This window comes from Chiloscyllium punctatum, chromosome 44 (genome assembly GCF_047496795.1).
Source record: "Chiloscyllium punctatum isolate Juve2018m chromosome 44, sChiPun1.3, whole genome shotgun sequence".
NCBI classification, from domain to species: domain Eukaryota; kingdom Metazoa; phylum Chordata; class Chondrichthyes; order Orectolobiformes; family Hemiscylliidae; genus Chiloscyllium; species Chiloscyllium punctatum.
This window is the reverse complement of record NC_092782.1, coordinates 35,341,977-35,363,751: the sequence shown is the minus strand read 5'-3', so window position 1 is coordinate 35,363,751 and position 21,775 is coordinate 35,341,977. Positions and strand designations below refer to the sequence as shown.

Below are 21,775 nucleotides of genomic sequence, written 5' to 3'. Positions count from 1 at the left end.
TTCATCTCCCCAAAGACTGTGCTGTTGTCACTCTTACCAATACTATCATGGACAGATGCATGTGCAGCTGGCTGATTGGTAAGGATGAAGTCAAGTTTTTTCCTCTTGTTTCCTTACCACCTGCCACAGATCAGTAGCTTGTCCTTTAGGACCCAATCAGGTCAATCAGTAGTGCTGTTTTTGAGCCACTCTTGGTGGTGGACAATGAAAGTCCCCCACCCAGCGTACATTTTTCGCCCTTGGCAAACTCAGTGCCTTCTTGAAGTATTATTCAACATAGAGGAGTACTGATTAATCAGCCAAAGAAGGACAGCATGTGGTAACTAGCAGGGTAACCTTGCCCAATTTTAATATCATGCCATGGGACATCATGGTGTCCAGAGGTAATGTTAAGTGCTACCAGGGCAACTCCCTCCCAACTGTATACCACTGTGCCACCACCTCTGCTGGGTCTGCCCTGCCAGTGAGACAGGACATATCTGGTGGTATCTGGGACATTATCTGTAAGATATGACTTTGTGAATATGACTATATCAAACTGTTGCTTGACTAGTCTATGAGACAGCTCTTCCAAGTTTAGCACTATCTCCCACCTGTTAGTAAGGAGGACTTTGCAGGATATACAGGCCTATTTTTGCTGTTGTCTTTTCTGATGCCTCAGTCAATGCTAAGCTGTCTGCCTAGTTTCATTTCTTTGTTGAGGTTTCATAGCAATTGATAAACTGAGTGGCTCTAGGCCATTTTGGAGTTGAGAGTCAACCACATGGCTGTGGCTCTGGCATCACACATAGGCCCGACCTGCTGAGAATGGCAGATTTCCTTCTCAGAAGGACATTAATGAACCAAGTGAGTTTTTCTAACAATGAACCCTTGGCAGGAAACCTCAACCTAAGAAAATCTTAACTTCATGTCAATTCTCCAAAAATAAGTTGCATCATTCATTGTTTACTAACTTCAGAACCTTTGGCAACGTGCAAGGTCCATCAATAATTACACTAAAGCGTGTATTGAATGTTGAGTCTTTTTATTTTGTGTTATTGTTGCTGATTTTAAAAATTGCATTTTTTGCTTAAAGATATCTTTGAATGAAGTAGACAGTACAGAATACATAAACAGATCAGTCCCATCTTTCAAGGACAATGATAACAGCACAGTATTTTCTTAATATAGAATCAATTGTGAAAGCTCAGGTACATTCTCATTTTGAAAAAAAAAACATTGATTTCTGAAAAGAATGGTCCACAATTCAAACCCATTATTTTACCCCATACTTACACTCATGAGGTCATCCTTCGCATTGTAGTATATCACATCATTATCCTGAAGAAATAAAGAAAATAATAATTACCAAAACAAAAAGTGCACAATTTATGATTCATTCAATATAGCAATGACAAATAATCCTTGGAAACAAAGTCAGTAGAATTAAAGCTAAGACTATCCTACAGTGATTTGCAACCACTGTAGTGGCATCTTAATGGTGACCCTGCTACAAAGAACACATTTTCATATGTTTGAAATATTCAATCTTTCATATGCACATTTCCTGTATATAGTAGCGAGACCATCCTCCTTTTCAAGTTTCATTCGTGTTTTGAGTGTCAACATTTGGAAATGCATTGTCGTTTGGCTAATAGTAAAAGTGGAACAAATGGCATAAAGCAATCACAATGAGCCAGAATATTTAACGATCAGGGATGAATGAAAGCGCTGATACAAACAAGGAGATGGAAATATTGTGAACCAAAAATTGAACACAATTGAACTCGGTAGAAAATAGCAATGAAAAAATCGACAGGCTTATAGACACAAACCAATCATGAATAACCAATTTGGAAAATTTGCTGAGAAGAGTACAACTCAAACAAAAGGGGAGAAAAACATAATCCAACTGCAAAACATTATTTAGACTTCCAGTGCTAGTAATAACTTAAATTTCCAGTGGCCAAAATGAGACTTGAAACAGAATCATATTTTAAAATGACACATTTCACAAGAAGAATTAAAATTACTGAAATGTTATTTAACAGCCACAAACATTTTAATTGAAGTCAAAGAATAGAAATTGCTGGAAAATCTCAACATGTCTGGCAGCATCTGTGGAGAGAAATTATTTCAGGTTGAGTGATCCTTCCTGAGAACTGTCTCTGATTTATAGCATCCACAGTTCTTCCAATTTTGTTTTTAACTGAAGTGTTCTGGATCTCCAAAAGCCTGTGTGGCATGGGCATTTGTGGTTTTATATGAGCTATGACAATGTAAGTGGAAGATAGGTTCTGCTGTCTAAGTATCTGCAATATGTATCATTTGTCTGCAATATGTCCTTCTAGTAACTAGCCATATACTTGAATATTTCTTATCCACTTCCAACAAGGTTTTGTGGGGTTTTCTTTTGTAACGTTAGCTAAAGAAAGCCCAAGAAAACAGTTCAATACCTTTACTGCTGAATACTGACCTTGGCCAGCACAATTTGCACAATGCCTTGATGCGTATGTTCAACTTTAAGAACAGCAAGGCAATTCCATGAAGTAAGTATCAAACTAAAGATCAAACTTTGATCATTTTCACAGAATAATGGACAAAGTTGTAGCATTGGCAAAAAATTAAAAAAAACCATCAAATAATAACAGGATTTTGACAATCGCACCAAACCAATGAGCCTGGTACTATGTTATGTACAGCAAGACATAATACACCTAATGTTGCTAAACATTGATACATGTAACTTGCATGTGCAATGTGCAGAGATGTTAGTTGTGGCACAGTTGGCAGAACTTCCACTTGAATCAGAAAGTGGTGGTTCCAAGTCTTGCTCCAGATACTTGAACACAAATTCTAGGATGACCCACAGGTGCAATACGAAGTGCTGCACTGTCAGCAGTACTATCTTTTGGATAGGTATTAAAGCTAAGGCATGCTACATACTGCAAGTACAATGGCAACATATGATATCTGAAAGAAGAGCAAACAGCTGGAAATGCTCAGCAGATCAGGCGCCATCTGTGGAGAGGACAACAAAGAAAATATTTCAGACCAATAAGCCCTCCTCAGAGTAGAATATACGCAGAATTTTCTGTTTACAGTACAGAACACAAGCAGTGTCACAAATCTGAAAGCCAGGGGTATTTGAAAACCAGATGCTTTTACAAAATGCTGAATGTGAATTTGTAAAATAACTTGGTGGCTTGCTGCACCCGGCACTGCATTGACAGATCAGACTTGTTAGTGGCTCTGTGTGCCTGTCTCTTCCCATGAGCCAAGTGACCCTTGACCCCACCAGAACCAATTTTGCCCAATCTTCTGAACATGATTTCACCCAAAACCAACAAGGTCGAGCATGAACCCAGTCCCAAGATTTCCAGATTTGAGATAGTGTACCTGAAAGTATCCTTTGAACAATACACTGTGAACCAATCAAATTATAATAATTTGTCACCAAATAAGCCACACTTTTAAAGTCAGGAGCCTGAATAAGAAAATATTGATTAATTTTACCAGTTAAAATGAAGGGATCACAGGGATCAGAAATAGTTAACTTTGTTACAACAGAATCAGTAAAAAATTGCCTGCATGACATACACAAACAACATTCATACACACATACTCATTGTACTGATGGACTACTGGCCATAACCTCCGGCATAAACTGGGCCAGGAGCATTCATTATCAGAAGCAAAATGAATGCCAATGGGAAGACAGAATATAACATGCCAGTCTTTATTGAACAAAAAGGATGGTGGAGCTGCCTGTAACTGGAATTCTGCCCATTTTCACCGAAGTTTCATCAAACTGAGCAAAGTTGCAGTTACAATCTTCCACAGGCTTTATTGAGCAGTCCCAGCATCACACTGCTAGAATTTGCAGGTTTTGGAATAGAGGGCGTGCTTCATACAACTTAAGCAAACTCCACATCTATTCCCACTTTTAACACTTTACTAAAGAGTACTGTTGCAATTTATGACATGGAGCACTGATTTGTTTTTATGAATGAGTCGTAGATTGAGGTTCCATTCTTCCTATGGAATAACTGAAAAACAAGCACTTTTTGGCCATGCTAAATTGCCCATAGTGTAGGTTATTAGTCAGGGGTAAATATAGGGTAAGGGAATAGGTCTGGGTGGGTTACTCTTCGGAGGATCAGTGTGGACTTGTTGGGCCGAAGAGCCTATTTCCACACTGTAGGGATTCCAGTTCTAAAAACAATCATAGCCCTCAATATCCAAAGGGAAATTCGGGATGCACGAATAACAGCAAAAGATAAAAAGTGGTCAACCACAGCTGGTGGATATTCAGTAAAAATAATCACCAAACCCTCATAGCATTTCAGCACTGTTGCCTCTCATAAAAATAGAATTTCTATCAATAGTTTAAATTACAGTTCACAGAAATTAATTCCTCATGAAAACCATGAGGCAACCGTGGCTGATAGGGAAGTCAGGGCCAGCAGAAATGCAAAAGCAAAATAAAAAGCATGTCATGTGGTGCAGATGAATGGGAAGCCAGAGGATTGGGAAGGCTTTAAAAACCAGCAGAGGAAACGAAAAAAACAATAAATGGGGAGAAGATGAAATATGAGAGTAAGCCAGCCAGTAATATAAAAGAAGATTGCAAGAGTGTTTTGAAATAAATAAAAAGTAAAACATTGTGCTGGGAAAAAAGAAATGGTGAAGGGATTGCATAGATACTTTGCATCAGACTTAACAGTGGAAGATACCAGTATTATACCAAAACTTTAAGAGAGTTGGAGCAGAAGTGAGTGTAGCAGCCATCATGAAAGAGAAGATGCTAGGGAAGCTGAAGGGTCTCATGGTAGATAAATTACCTGTATCAGATGGACTACACCCCAGAGTTCTGAAGGAGATAGCTCAGGGGATTGTGGTAGCATTGGTGCTAATCATTCTGAAGCCATTGGAGTCAGGTAGGGTTCCAGAGGATTGGAAAATGGCTAATCTAACACACCTGTTTAAGAAAAGAGGGTGGTAGAAGACAGGAAATTGTAGGCCGATTAACCTGACCTCAGTCATTGATAAGATTTTACATCCATTATTAAGGGTAAGTTGGCAGAGTACTTGGAAAAGCATGGTAAAATAGAGCTGAGTCAGCATAGCTTCGTCAAACTGATTAGAACTCTTTGAAGAGATTACAAGCAAGTTGACACAGGAGAGCCAGTAGACATTATCTGTCTGGAATTCCAGAAGGCCTGTGACAAAGTGCTGCACTGGAGGCTAGTAAGTCAGAGCTCATTGTGTTTGGGACAAGGTACTGGCATGGATAGAGGGTTTGCTGACTGGCAAGAGGCAAAGGGTGGGGATGAAGGTGTCTTTTTCAGGATGGCAGCGGGTGACTATTGGAGTTCCACAGGGGTCATTGTTGGGACCACATCTATCCATATTATACATTAAAGATCTGGATGAATATATGGAGGACATTCTTACTAAGTTTTCAGGTGACATAAAGATAGTTGGAGGGACAGGTAGTGTGGAGGGAGCAGGGAGACTGCAGAAAGAGTGCTACAGACTAGAAGAGGGGGAAAGATATGATAGGTGGGAACGTGTGAGGTTATGCACGTTGGTAGGAGTGCAGACTATTTTCTAAATGGGAAAAAGCTTCAGAAATCTGAAGTACAAAAGGAAGTTAAGAGGCCTAGTTCAGTATTCTCTTAAGGTTAACATGCAGATTCAGAATGCAATGTCCACATTTATTTCAAAAGGGCTAGAATAGAAGAGCAGAAATGTACTGCTAAGGCTGTATAAGGCTCTGGTCAGATATCATTTGAAATAATTGCAGTAGTTTTAGGCTCCATATCTAAGGGAATATGTATTAGCGTTGAAGGGGATCCAAAGGAAGTTTAGAAGAATTATCCACTGGAATAAGGGCTTGTCATATGTAGAGTGGTTAAGGACTCTGAATCTGTACTCAGTGGGGTTTGGAATGAATTGGGGTGGGAGCGTGGATCAGAGTGAAACTTACAGAATACTGAGAGGCCTGAATAGAGTGGCTGAGGAAAATATGTTTCCACTAGAGGGAGAGACGAGAACCCAAGGGCATAGCATCAGATTGAAGGGATTACACTTTAGAACTGAGAATAGGAGGAAATTCTTCAGCCAGACAGTAGTGAATCTGTGGAACCCATTGTCACAGAAGGCTGTGGAGGCCATGTCATTGGACGTATTTAAGACAGGGAATGATAGTTCTTAATTAGTAAGGACACCAAGGGTTGCAGGGTGAAGGCAGGAGAAAGGGAGTTGAGAAGTACATCAATTATGTTCAAATGATGGAGCAGATTCAATGGACCGAATGGCCTAATTCTGTCCCTATATTTTATATATTATATCTCAGATTTTGAATTTCCCTGCACATTATAGTTCCACTCCTCAGCAAGCCCCAGGTCCTAACCTTTGACACTAACTTATCTCAGCCCAACCTATTTTATTATCATTGGCTCTAAACCTGCTCTTCGAGCTACTTTCCTATCAATCTGTTCAGAGATTTTATTACATCTCTGGAGCAATTGTCACCTGGTTCACCTTCTAATCCCAGACCACATTCAAGGACTCATGATATAGAACAGAGCTCTCTTTCTGAATTTGACCCCTATCACTGCCCTCCCCCCCCCCGACTCTACAACACACTAGAACATCAAATAAATAAGGGGTAGGAGCAGAACATTTAATCGCTCGAGTCTGCCATTTGGTAGGATCATGTTTGCCCCTCATAACCTCTGACCCTTCTTTCAATCAAAAAAATTAACTCAAAATTTAATATTTATGTTCCCAACTCTCAATTCCAGTTCTTGTATTATCTCTGTCTCAATGCTGCTTTTCACAAAATCCAAAGGCTCTGCATTATTACTTATCCGTCAGTCCTTTATTTTTCTTCCCTTCTTACACACAGTTGACGCTTTGTTCTAATTTCTTGCCCTCTTTTTGCAAAAGATAATTACTTTGAATAGAAGTGAAATATACATTGGAAGGTTTAAGGATATGATTTTAAAACATATGGACAAGCTGCTAAATATAGAAGTCAAATGTAATTTTGGACGACCAACAGAATGAACCACAAAGGAAACATTAAGTTAAACAAAATTGCAAGGCAAATATTAGAGACGGTTTTTAAGGAATGAGTGCAGAATGAACTTGGTGCAATAATAGGTCTGTGACTAAGTTATGCAGAACAGAGAAGGAATCTGCGAAGAGACATAGTCAGGCTAAGTGAGTGGGCAAAAACAAAGGAAGATGGAGTATAATATGGGAAAAAATGTCTTTATTCTCTTTTGTAGGAAGAATATAAAAACACGTTATTATTTAAATGGCAAGAGATTGCAAAACTGAGGCACAGAGAAATCTGGGTGTCAGGTACATGAATCATAAATGTTAGTATGGACAGACAGTGAGTGGCAAGTGAGAGGAAGGCAAGTGATTATTAAAACAGGAATGGAATATACAAGTAAGGATGTTGTGCTGCACTTGTACGGGGCATTGGTGAGACGCTCTATACAATTTTTATTTCCATTTTTAAAGGGGTATGTTACTACATAAAAACAGTTTCAGAGAAGGTTCACTTGACTGATACCTGGGGTTGGAAGTTGGGGTGTTGTTGCAGGAGGAAAGATTAGACAAGTTAATCTGACCTAATTTACAAGAATGTGGAGATGATCTTATTAAGCATACAAGATCCTGAAGGAACTGGACACAGAGGATGTTTCTCTCTGTGGGAGAGTCTAAAACTAAGGATCATGGTTTAAAAATCAAAAGGCCCTAACTAAATTGGAGGAAAAATCATTTCTGATCCACAGAAATCCAAAGTGTGGAAACTGGCCATTCGGCCCAATACTGACACTTTGAAGAGCATCTCCCCTACTACCCCTGTAACCTCGCATTTCCCATAACAAACCACATCTAACCTATGCATTACTGAATACTATGGAGTAATTTAGCATGGCCAAACTACCTTACCTGCACACCTTAGGACTATGGAAGCAAACCAGAGGACTCAGAAGAAACCCACTCAGACACAGGGAGAATGTGTAAACTCCACAGACAGTCGCCCGAGGCTGGAACTGATCCCAAGTCCCTGGCGCTCTGAGGCAGCAGCGTTAACCACTGAACCACCCATGACGTTCTAACCATGCTTTCTGTTATCATTCATAACTCTGCTTGGCAAATATTTTGTAAATAAAATTATCTGAGTCTACTTCCCTATTCATTCTGTTTAATGAGCTTCACCTTCAAACTCACATTCCAGTAGGTGGCCTTGATGGTCACTTTCAGAGTCACAATGAGAGATTCAGAAAATGTCACCCATTCTGAAGCAGCTAAAATTAGGCTTTGGCATCAGGTTGGCTTCGACCTGCCCACTGTTCCTTTTTCATAGCTGCCTTTCACTCCTTCAACCATATCTCTCTCAGAGGTTAGTGCATCTTTGGATGTATCTTTCCCAGAGAGTGATAGGGTAGGAGCATTGACTTTTTAAAGGTAAGAGGTAGACAACTTTTTGACCAAGGAGTCCACGTTTATTGGGGGTAGGTGAGAAGATGGAGTTAAAGGCACAGTCAGATCAGCCATAATATTATTGAATAGCAGTGCTGGTACTCCTGTTTGTACTTCATATGTTTGTATCTTATCACTAAAATCACAAAGCAGTGACGAGTGGGCGAATGGAGGAATTCAATCTTACTATAATTAACATGTAATCTATCATCTTATCTGACACTTCAAACTGTAGGAACAAGAGCTGTCATCTGCCTGCTCAGTTGGATCTCCAATCTCACACATCACAGGAATTTCTCATTGCACACCACAAAAGCATCATGAATGGCCCTAAGGGCCTGCTGAGTCTGTTTCAAATTATCCTGAAGGGTAAGATATCTCAAAGGTTAGAACAGAAGATAAAGCTAGTTGCTTTGTGCTGCCTCTATGCAGTAGTTAGACCAGTAGTGTTCGCCACTAACAGGATGTTGCTCTAAAGTCAAAAAGACATACTTCCCATCTCAGAAGTGAATTACGAAAAGCAGTGTCAGGGTGATGCCAGGTTTCAAGGCTGGGTGTCCCAAAGACTCACATCATATCAAGCAGAATATCGCTTTGACCGTTTGCAACATCAAATACTGACTGTAGCCAACCAGCCTGCACTTGCAAAACCCAAAACACAGCATTCGAGATTGGATGTGATTCCTCAAATGGATAACATTTGCTGAATAATCCTGGGTGTGTGAAGAATTATGCTGACAGCAATTCAACCAATTGCAAGTTAGAATCTCAAACTGGTGCATTTCCATGTACAGGAAACTATTTAGACTAATACGCTCTTCTTTGCAAATAGAAAGAAAATGTACATGCACTGTTTCAACTCAACAAAATAGTTGACAGTCATTCACTAGTTCATTCCTCAAGACAAGGCTCTGACCAGAGTAAAACTGCTTGATATAACTTTTAAACTAAGCCTTGCAGTTAACTGTCAATGATCATTAAAATGGTGCATTTTCCAGGACAACACATCTACCAGAGTCCACTTGTCAACAAAACAGTATCTTCCTCTCACAACTTAAAAGCTTTGTTTTTCACATAAATCAGTGTTCTTGCGAATTGTTTTGAGGAGTGGAAGATAAAAAAGCTTTGACTAAACGTGTCCTTTTTTCCACAATACACATGTATCCTTCCCTAATTCAATGCTAAGTCAGATCGTACAGGATTATCTTGCAGCGGGTTCAGTTAATGCTTCTCTCAGTACTATAACACTAGCTTGAAAATTTCCTTCTTTCTTTGTGCCACGCTGAACCCATTACTTACAGCATAATCCAACAAGGACATTGTACACTTTATTATGACATCGCCCCATTTAATTCTTCTGATCGATTAATATAATAATTACATTCTATTTGCTTTGCTTGTCACTGTTTCACAGTAATTTAACACATTAACTATTGAGCTATTATGCCATGATCCTCAGATCCTTTTCCATTTCACTTATAGCTATCCATCCATAATGTACATATGACTTTCATTTTTCTTTTAACAATACAATACTCTTCTCTCTGTATTGTAATTAAATTGCCACCATTTGTCAGCCACTACTTGTAAGAATTAGAGGTTACTGTCTTAGCATACACAAATTCTTATCATTTACATTGTTTTCTGAATCTGGGTCAATAGATCAGAAAAATTTGGAGCTTCAACCAATAATCTCTCACTTGCAACATTCTGTACTTTTCTAAGCCTGAATCGTGCATTCCCCAAACTGCCTCATTCTTTTAGAGTCATAGAGATGTACACCATGGAAACAGTCCAACCCGTCCATGCCGACCAGATATCCCAACCCAATCTAGCCCCACCTGCCAGCATCCGGTCCATATCCCTCCAAACCCTTCCTATTCATATACCCATCCAAATGCCTCTTTAAATATTGCAATTGTACCAGCCTCCACCACTTCCGCTGGCGGCTCATTCCATACACGTACCACCCTCTGTGTAAAAAAAGTTGCCCCACTGGTCTCTTTTATACCTTTCCTCTCTCTCACCCTAAACCTATGCCCTCTAGTCCTGGACTCCCCGAATCCAGGGAAAAGACTTTGCCGTTGTGGTTCTGTTCGCCGAGCTGAGAATTTGTGTTGCAGACATTTCGTCCCCTGTCTAGGTGACATCCTCAGTGCTTGGGAGCCTCCAGTGAAGCGCTTCTGTGATCTTTCCTCCGGCATTTGTAATGGTTTGAATCTGCCGCTTCCGGTTGTCAGTTCCAGCTGTCCGTTGCAACGGACAGCTGGAACTGACAACCGGAAGCGGCAGATTCAAACCATTACAAATGCCGGAGGAAAGATCACAGAAGCGCTTCACAGGAGGCTCCCAAGCACTGAGGATGTCACCTAGACAGGGGACGAAACATCTGCAACACAAATTCCCAGCTCGGTGAACAGAACCACAACACCGAGCACCCGAGCTACAAATCTTCTCACGAACTTTGAAAAGACTTTGCCTATTTACCCTGTCCACGTCCCTCATAATTTTATAAACCTCTATAAGGTCACCCCTCAGCCTCTGACCCTCCAGAGAAAACAGCCCCAGCCTGTTCAGCCTCTCCCTATAGCTCAAATCCTCCAACCCTAGCAACATCCTTGTAAATGTTTTCTGAACCCTTTCAAGTTTCACAACATCTTTCTGATCGGAAGGAGACCGGAACTGCACGCAATATTCCAACAGTGGCCTAACCAATGTCCTGTACAGCCGCAACATGACCTCCCAACTCCTGTACTCAATATTCTGACCAATAAAGGAAAGCATACCAAACGCCTTCTTCACTATCCTATCTACCTGTGACTCCACTTTCAAGGAGCTATGAACCTGCACTCCAAGGTCTCTTTGTTCAGCAACACTCTCTATGACCTTACCATTATGTGTATAAGTCCTGCTAAGATTTGCTTTCCCAAAATGCAGCACCTTGTTGTCATGCAGCAGGTGAAGAATGGTGACAAATGTCTGAGGGGAACAAACTTGAGGAGAAAGCGCCACAATAACTCTGGATCAAAGAAGGACATGAATTAAGATTGCTGCATTTTGCTTGAATTTCCCTTACTGTGAAGGCCAAGTCTACTCTGCTTCTTAAATGGACAGAATCCACATTGAGAGTCGCATAGGTGTTCTTTAGCCACTGGAAGCAGACACTTAAGAAGGATTTTATCATAACCTTCCCTGTGGTGTGCAGCATGTGCACCCTCGCATAGTTATTGCAATAGATCATATCTATTTTCTTGGAGATGCTCACAATTACAGCATCTCAGTAATCCTCCTTATTCCAAATGAGCTCATTTTTTCATATCAATTGCACTTCCCCATTGTATTTCAGTTTCTCGGTAAAGATTCCATCTGCACTGGTGTCCTTTTAGGTTTTCAGCTATCATATAGTCCTTTTACTCTCCTGCCTAGCTGGAGTTGTGCTGATGTGGGAATGACAAGCATGCTGCCGAATATAGTTATGGTTGAGGAGTTCCACTCCTTGTGAACACTGAAAGAATCTCAGTCATGACTGTCCACTTCTAGACTCTGGTAACAATGAAACCATTCTGACAATTTTCAAGGAGTCAATCCAATATGCGTTTCTTCCAGGTGGATTACTTTTTCTTCCATTCCCACACCAGTTTCTCACTAATATTGATTTCTATCAGTACAGTACAGTTACAGAGGGACCTCGATTATCCAAACAACATGGGCGGGGAGTATTTTGTTTGGATAATCGAAACTCAGATAATCGAATGCTGGATAACATAGTTTAGCCAAGCATCGAGACTTTGTGATCTTGCCAGATAACCTGAAATTTGTATAAATCGAGGTTCCTCTGTACTTGGGTAAATAATCAAATGTTCTCTCGTTACCTTGAAATATCCTTCATGCTCCATTCATTTTGGTGGAAGGCTCATTTCTCCAAGCGGTTTCTCAGACTCGATCTGCTGTCTGTGACTGTGTTTTAAACTCCCACACATCTTTGCAACACTGTGTATATCTCCTGCTCTGCCCTTTATATGTATAGCAAGACATGGCTGAAAGAGGAGGTCAATTTATATGCTGAGCGTTTGCAAATGCACAATTTTTTTTGGTTGGAAAAATGTGGTAATCTTATACACTGTACATACTTATAAATATATCTCATTACTTACAGCAATTGCTCTCAGCTCCAAATTAATTGCCAATTTTAGTCTCTCATGCAGGATTCCAATTCATTTGGAATATAATTCTTTCACACTAGTCCACAAGTTATTTTATTCAATGTGATTTTTCATCTCTTCCTTTTGTTGTAATTAGAGATTTCAACTTGGACAAAAGAAATCAGGCTAATGGAACACATTGTCCCAAAGTAATTGTTAAAAACTGTACAATGTTCCCCAAAAAGGTATTTTACCATATTTTATGTTTGCTTTTAGAAATACAGTTTTTGTTACTTTTTCTTTCACGGTTATAAACTCATAGCTCTGCTTACATGCTTTTAAAATTCATTAACAGGATGTGGGTGTCATTAACAACACCGGCATTTACAGCTCATCCCAAATTGCCCTGCAGAAGTTGCTGCTCAGCTGCATTCTTAAACTGCTGCAGTCTGTACAGCAACCCCAAGCATCTTGGTTGCAGCACTGCCATTGAATGTCAAGGGACAATACTTAAATTCTGTCTTGTTGGAGATTGTCATTGCCTGACACTTAGGTAACGTGAATGATATTTGACACTAAAGAGTGCAAGCTTGAATGTGTCAGGTCATCTTCAAGCAGACAGGGATTGTTTCAGCATCTGGGGAGAGACAAATGGTGCTCAATATTGTGCAATCATCAGTGAACAACCCCAGTCTGACCTTACAATGGAGGGACAGTCCTTGATGAAGCAGCTAAAGATGGTTGAGATTAGGGCACTGCCCTACTTTAACACTCTTCCTTCACTGTCACTGGATCAACATCCAGGAATTGCATTCCTAATAGCTCTGAGTGCCCCCATATCCTAAGATTTAAGAAAACAGCTCAGTAATTTAAGGGCATAAGGAATGGGCAATAAATGTGATCCTAGTCAGTTATATACACTTGCCACATTTGCATAAAAGAAACCCAGAGGCACAGCTGGATATCAGGCCATTCGCGTTCAAAAACAACAATCTGTTAAACTATCATGTAAAATAGTGACAAATTTTCGCAATCCCCACTGACATCAACATTATTGGGACTTTTGAGGTCGAAGCCAGTTACTTTCACCTTCAGTTCCTTTGCCCATATTTGGACCAAGGTTGTAAACTGGACATGAGGTAACAGGTCATTAGTGAGAAAATACTGTTTCACAGCAATGTTGACAACACCTTCCATTACTTTGTTGGTGAATGATAGGGGTCTAAACAGGTCAAAACAATTGACTGAATTGGATTTTCCCTGCTTTTTGTACGAAATAACTCCAGAGAGGCCGGTATCCCATCACAAAGTCACTCTTTATTTACACATGTAAAGTCCTTGACACTGATCCAGCTCCCTGAGAGCCAGCTCTCTGAGAGAACAGGACCTCTGACATGCCTGTTTATATCTGTCAGCCAGGGCTCCCTGATTGGACCAGGTTAACAGCTCCAGTCAGGTCCACCTACCTGACCTCATTACACTCACTACAATGTGGACATGACAAATCTAGTCAGTTGACAATTGCAGTGAGGATGAAAAGGCGTGAGGTCGGAAGCAGCATAAAAGGACGGGGAGTGGTAACAGAGGCTTGTAGGGATCAGGATTGGACAGTGGAGGCCAGAAGGTGTTTAACTTAAGAGGGCTGAGGAATTGAAGGCCAGGGTGAGGTTATGAGAAATTGGAGGCAGTGAGACTGGAGTCCCTGGTGACAGGTTGAAGGGTGGGTAGAGATCAAGAGTTTCAAGTGAGCTAGGTGGTTGCAGAGGATTGATGAGGCAGGTACACTGGATCTAATTCACAAATGGAAATGTACTTACACCCTGGACCTAGCAGTCTTGATGTCCTTAAAGCTGCCAGGTTTCCTGCGAGAGTCCAATTTGAAACAGTGAATCAATGATTGCAATATTTCAATTTTCAGCTAGCAAGCACACTACGTTCAGCCTCTATCAGAACCAGAAATGAGCCAACTGGAAATGGATAGTGGTCAGGGTCCAGAGTATTCACACTTCTGACATCCAAATCCATTCAAACCCAGCCATTATTAAGAACTATTAAAATTCCCTCCATTATCTGGGTTAAAGCTAACATCAAATTACAGTGTTGAACCAATTCAGTCAAGTCACAGAGAAACTGTAAATTTGTTTGCTGTTATATTCACTGGTAAGTAGTTTAACCACAAGCCCTCTAAGGAAACACTCTGGACTACTTTTACATTCAAAATTCGGTTACAAAAGCCTATGCTCAGAATTAATATTATCTGATAAAACAGCATCATTCAATTAACTACATGAATATTAAAGGCTAGAAAATATAATTTTTTTCACAAATTCAAAAGTTCTTCCACAGTAAATTATTCTGTAGTCCTCTCCAGTACACATAAGTGCCAGATGACCTAAACAGGTTTTCACCACCTCATGATATCCCTCTGGACTTGTGTCTTTAAATAGTAATTAAGTAAAGGTTTAGGAAGCTAATTCCACTTGCAGAGTGTGACTACAAAATCCGTAAACCAGTTAATCCTGTACATTAAATTTGTAATGAGAAATGTGACTGAAGTTGGCACAAAATCTCACCTCAAGCAACCTCCCAGCTCATTAATTATTTTCTTTCTCTGACACAAGTAATTCCTTCCCCTCCTGTTTATTGGTTCTCCTCAATGAAATTCATAATCCATGACAGAAGGATAATTACTGTTCCCAAGCCACTGCCAATCATGTTGAAGATACCTCCAAGAAGATGCTCAGATTTGGTCCAGGGAAGCCTTCCTTCTGGACACTGTGTGGAATGGGCAGATGTTGTGCAAATTAAAATGATTTAAAGCTGTTCAATATTTACAGCAGAGACATCTCATAAAATTGACTGACGAGAGAAAGCACATATCATTAAAGAAATACTGGAAGAGGGTTTGACTATGCAGAAAGGAAAACTCAATTGTAGCTGTGTTCAATATCTATCACCAAGCATGGACAGATTATTAAATAATGTTTACACAACCTGTCAAGTTTTACAAGAGAATTATTTTCCAATGACAGGTTTATTTTATACACTGCAGCGCTAGAATTGAACAATTTATCCATTGCTGTATATGCTTCTGCAGATTCTACTTAATTACTGTGCATCATCCAGATTGTGAGGTGACCAGCCCAATTACCATATGGCATACATCAAAAAAAGAAGAGCAGAGGTGAAGCTTTGGAATGTAAATTTTGTGCTGATTATGTGATCACCCAGTTTGTTACTGCTAACTATATTTGCAATATGTTCTCATCACCCTTTCAAACTGACACAATAAATGCAGGATTATTTGGACTGGGATGTGTCAAACAGGATATATTGAAGGTGGTGTTTCTAATCTAAGGAACGGCGACTGTGTGATCATTTGTCCTAGCTCAGAGAAGAATGGATACCTGAGGAGAAAAGACTGGTCTAAACCAGGGTCTAGTTAGGCAGTGTTCTGACAAACTACAGCTCCTTTTAAAGCAATCAGTTTTAGAGAGAATTGCTCACTGACAGAGTGCATGTTATTCCAAGAGGTTTCATTTTAAGACAACTTTGAGAAACACTTGCTCGATTCATACTTGGGCTTAATGCTGCAACTCTTCTTTTCGTAAAAACAATAAGTGTGGTCTGTCTGGAGCTCGTCACTTACACAGATCTTATGGTGTCCAGACCATCAGAGACTGTACATTCCTGGAAGATGATCAGTAGGAGATGAAAGGTCTCTAAGGAATCACTTGGGATTTATGATTGCCCAATAGGTGATCACCCTGCTCCTCAGGATCCTCCAGGAAATAAACCTCCAAGTTTGACTCAGGGCTGAGACTTTGTTCAGTTCTGACTTATGCCGGAAATGATCAACAGGAGAGAAAACGGCGGCACGGCGGCACAGTGGTTAGCACTGCTGCCTCACAGCGCCAGAGACCCGGGTTCAATTCCCGCCTCAGGCGACTGACTGTGTGGAGTTTGCACATTCTCCCCGTGTCTGTGTGGGTTTCCTCCGGGTGCTCCGGTTTCCTCCCCCAGTCCAAAGATGTGCCGGTCAGGTGAATTGGCCACGGTAAATTGCCCGTAGTGTTAGGTAAGGGGTGGATGTAGGGGTATGGGTGGGTTGCGCTTCGGCGGGGCGGTGTGGACTTGTTGGGCCGAAGGGCCTGTTTCCACACTGTAAGCAAACTAATCTAATCTAATTCCCTGAAGGGTGGGAGAAAAAACCAAGCCTGACACCTGAGTAACTACTTCATGACCCCTCGATTGCTGATTCCATCCTGATCCTGACATAATAGCCCACAACCTGGCCCCACCACCTAACTCACCAACTGACCTCCTGCCTTGACCCAATCCCCCGCCGACTAGCTATCGACCTCACCATTCTACTTATCCCACTCTCCCATATCGTGTCAAGGTGAAAAGGCTTTTAGTTTAGAAATGCATCGTGTGTCAGCACAGTCTTGGTGGGCCAAAGGGCCTGTTCTTGTGCTGTACTGTTCACTATTCCTCCCCACACCTGCTACCCTACCCACCGACCACTCTAGCCACTTATCACATGCAACCAAACATCATGCACATTTACCTTCTCTCTGGAGATTCATAAACAAGCATTGGCACAGTTAAACTTTTTACTTCCTGCAATTTGATAGGCAATTCCATAAAAAGACGGTGTGTCTTTGTGTGGATTTTCACACTGCTCTCTTTGAGGTTTCCTGCACACTCAGTTCTGAAGGGTTCACCATCGGGGTTTGCACAGTAATAAAGCATTAAATGTCTGACAACTTGTGTGTTGAGTGAAAAACTCACCTATGAAAACAATTTCCCATGAAAACATTCAACAGCTTTCATAAACAAGATATACTTATTTTGAAATAAAATCTCTTTTGAAAAGCAATGAAATTACATCTCCAGTCTCCGTGATAAGTGGATGGCAAACTGTTGACCTATTTTCACTCTTAATTCATCTGGCAATTAAAATTGAAGCTAACAGTGTTTCTTTTCCTACATGATGAGCATTAAGCTGCTCAAGGGAACACGAGTGAAAAGGATCATATCACAGAGGATGTGATCCTGGCTGTGTTTGTAGTTAAAGCCTACACAGTCCGGTTGTGGTGCACTAGAGATTGGAGGATAAGCTTATCTTCATCAAAACATCGCAAAAGTAGCAGACAGTATTCTGAGGCACTAAGTGACTTGCACACTGATGAGAAAATTGAGAAAATGACATGTGACCAGTAGTGAGAAGCATCCCAATGTCAAGAGCAAAAGGGTCCATTTTCCAAGGCAGGATTCTCATGAGTGAGTGGGGAGAAGCTTATTTACATGCATTGGTATATATTAACATTCTGATTACTATGCCAACTCACCTCATGGATATGTAGTCTCCCACCTACCAGACAGTAACTAAACAGTAAATCTCAACATGAAAGTCAATGCAGTAACCAGGCAACTCCAGCTTGCCACTTGGTCCTCCAGTACTGCATCAGTCAGCAATATTTCAAGCTATGTTCCACTGGCAGCAATCAGATGCACGCCTGTCCACCAAGACCTCCAGGTGACTATCAACAATGTAGGGTGCCAATTTTCCTCTGATCAACATGTCTGGAACAGCTGACAAGACCTTCCAGGCCAATTGCTGACTGCCAGAGATTGACAGGGTGCACAGCTGGGCTTAAAAAATGACCCCGGTGCCAGGAATCCCAGGAGGTTCTGGTAATGACCACTACTTGTGCCTGTGGTGAGTAAGAGAATGCAATGAGGATAGCACCACTGGGGCATGGTGCACAGGTAATGAGACAAGCTTGGGAACATACTTGGAAAACTCACTAGGCCTTGCAGAGAGAAAATCTCTTTGAAATCCACCAAAAATTAACAGCTGGTTTCTGGTAAGACGCAACTTCACACTTTTAACTGTGTTTGATTACTTTGAGAAATATATTTAAATTCTCAGAAGAAATGTTCTCGAACTCTGAAGTTAGAAACTGCCCCCTGCAAATTTGGATCTGAATGTCTAGAAATGTAATGTTAAGTCAGCACTTTGATCCACTCTGAAAATTAAAGTGAGTTGCTAAATTACCAGGTAAGATTCAAAGTGCATTTTCTGTGCCTGTACATCAGTATTCTCTCTAGTATATTGGGTATATTCTAGTACACTAGATATTCAGACTATTAGCTATTAGCTCTGCAATTGCAGAATACATCCTATTAAGTTCCTAACTGAGCAAGTCATGTTTGGAGAGATAATACAGGATAAGGTAAGCATGCTTTTAGAGAAACGTAAGTGAATATGAAACAATCAACATGACTTGGTCAAGGGCAGGTCATGCCTGACAAATTTATTTGAATCCTTTGACGAGGTGGCATTGATAATGGATGATGATAGTGCTGTGGATGATGTATATTTGAACATTTAGAAAGCATTTGATATAGTGCCATATGGCAGGTTGGCTAGCAAATTGGAAATGTTTGGCATTGATGGCAGCATGGATTAGAAGTTGGCTAAAAGGTAGAAAACAGAGGATAAGCATTGATGGGCATTTCTCAGATTGAAGATGAGTTGAAAGTGGTGTTCCCCAGGGATTGGTCTTGGGACCCTTGTTTTTTTTCTGGTTTATATAAATTATTTGGAAATTGGTGTTGAGGGAAAAATCTCTAAATTTGCAGATCATCCTAAGCCAGGCAGAATAATGAATTGTGAGTATGATGCTGAGTGACTTCAGAGGGACATTGACAGGTTGACCAATTGGGCAGATATCTGGCAGTAATCAGGCAACTCCAGCCTGCCACTTGGTTCGACAGTACTACATCAGTCCCCAGTATCCCAAGGCAGGATCCACTGGCAGCAACTGGACACATATATGGTCCATGAAGATTTCTCGGTGCAGAGAAATGTGAGGTAATGCATTTTGGCAGAAGAAACATGGAGTGACAATCTAGGCTCAAAAGCAAAACCTTGAGAGGAACACAGGAGCATAGAGACTTTGATGTTCACATGCATGATTCTCTGAAGCTGGCCAGGCAAGTTCAAACAGTTGTTTATAGGATCATTGGATATAAATAGAGGCATAAAGTGGAAAAGCAAGGAGGTGATGCGACACTCTACAAATCATTGGTCAGAACACAATTGGAGTATTGTGTTCATTGCCTTTGTCTACAGGAATAGTGCCAGAAGACTGGAGGATAACAAGTGTTGTCCCCTTGTTCAAAAAGGGGAGTAGAGACAACCCTGGTAATTATAGACCAGTGAGCCTTACTTCAGTTGTGGGAAAAGTGTTGGAAAGGATTATAAGAGATAGGATTAATAATCATGTAAAAAAGGAATAAGTTGATTATGGATAGTCAACGGCATTTTGTGAAGGGTAGGTCGTGCCTCACAAACCTTATTGAGTTCTTTGAGAAGGTGACCAAACAGGTGGACGAGGGGAAAGTGGTTGATGTGGTGTATATGGATTTCAGATAAGGTTTCCCAAAGAAGGCTATTGCAGAAAATACAGAGGCATGGGATTCAGAATGATTTAGCAGTTTGGATCAGAAATTGGCTAGCTGAAAGAAGACAGAGGGTGTTGGTTAATGGGAAATGTTTATCCTGGAGTTCAGTTACTAGTGGTGTACAACGAGAATCTGTTTTGGGGCCACTGCTGTTTGTCATTTTTATAAACAACCTGGATGAGGGCGTAGAAGGATGGGTTAGTAAATTTGCAGATGACAATAACATCAGTGGAGTCTTGGATAGTCCAGAAGGATGTTGCAGGTTACAGAGGGACATAGATAAGCTGCAGAGCTGGGCTGAGAGGTGGCAAATGGAGTTTAATGTGGAAAAGTGTGACTCACTTTGGAAGGAGTAACAGGAATACAGAGTACGAGGCTAATGTCAAGATTCTTGGTAATGTAGATGAGCAGAGAGATCTCAGTGTCCATGCGCATAGATCCCTGAAAGTTGCCACCCAGGTTGATAGGATTTTGTTAAGAAGGCATATGATGTGCTAACTTTTATTGGTAGAGGGATCGAGTTTCAGAGCCATGAGGTCATGCTGCAGCTGTACAAAACTCTGGTGCAGCCGCACTTGTGGTATTGCATAAAGTTCTGGTCTCTGCATTACAGGAAGGGTGTGGAAACATTAAAAAGGGTGCAGAGGACATTTACCAGGATGTTGTCTGGTGTGGAGGGAAGGTCTTACGAGGAAAGGCTGAGGGACTTGAACTGTTTTTGTTGGAAAGAAGAAGGTTAAGAGGTGACTTAATAGAGACATACAAGATGATCAGAGGATTAGATAGGGTGGACAGTGAGAGTCTTTTTCCTCAGATGGTGACGGCTAGCATGAGGCAACATAGCTTTAAATTGAGGGGTGATAGATATAGGACAGATGTCAGAGGTAGATTCTTTACTCAGAGGTTTCACAGGTCGATGCAACATCGAGGACCGAAGGGCCTGTATTTGTTCTGTGTTGAGTTCTGGGCACCTTATTTAAGGAAGGATGTTAAAACCCTGGAGTGAGTGCAAATTAGATTTACTAGAATGATACCAGTAATAATGGATTTTAGATACAAGGAAAGATTAGAGGAATTGGGCTTATTGTCTTTGGAGCAGAGAAGATTTAGGAGTGACTTTATTAGGGTGTTCAAAACTATGAACAATTTCATCAGGGTAAAGAAAGATATTTTGTTTCCACTCGCTGGCGTGTCAGTAACTAGGGATCACAATTTCATGACTGTCAGGAAGACAGCAAGGAGTGAGATGAAGAGAAACTTCTTTATTCAGAGAGTTTTTGGGATTTAGAATGCACCATCTCCGACAGTGTGGAGGCAGATTCCAAAGGAGATTTTAAAAGAGAACGGGATATATATATTTGAAAGTGATGAATTTGGAGGACTACAGTGATAGAACTGGAAAATAGAACTCGCTAGGTAGCTCTTTCAGAAGCCAGTACAGACACGATGGGTCAAATAGCCTCCTTCTGTACTGTAAAATCCATGAATAATGTGAAGTGGGGGCCATAAGTAATAAAATAAACAGGAACGTTAGAACCCAAGGCTCTGGCACCCATCAGTCACCCTGAAGTAGGTACAAGTGGTACAGCAATATCATATAGGGGCACACTAACAGCTCAAGACAATTGGACTTTGCTGTATGAGATATACCATTTCTCTATAAATTG

At 40.8% G+C, this 21,775-nt stretch overlaps 1 protein-coding gene across 7 annotated transcripts in view; it reads right to left on the bottom strand.

Moving 5' to 3' along the window:
- LOC140466870 (voltage-dependent calcium channel subunit alpha-2/delta-1) overlaps positions 1 to 21,775 on the bottom strand; it is a 662,544-nt gene that overhangs the window by 368,232 nt on the left and 272,537 nt on the right. For all 7 annotated transcript variants that reach the window (XM_072562612.1, XM_072562611.1, XM_072562615.1 and 4 more), the window contains exon 5: positions 1,276 to 1,320. In XM_072562612.1, the coding sequence (XP_072418713.1) occupies positions 1,276 to 1,320 (45 nt within the window). The remainder of the gene's footprint in view (positions 1 to 1,275; positions 1,321 to 21,775) is intronic.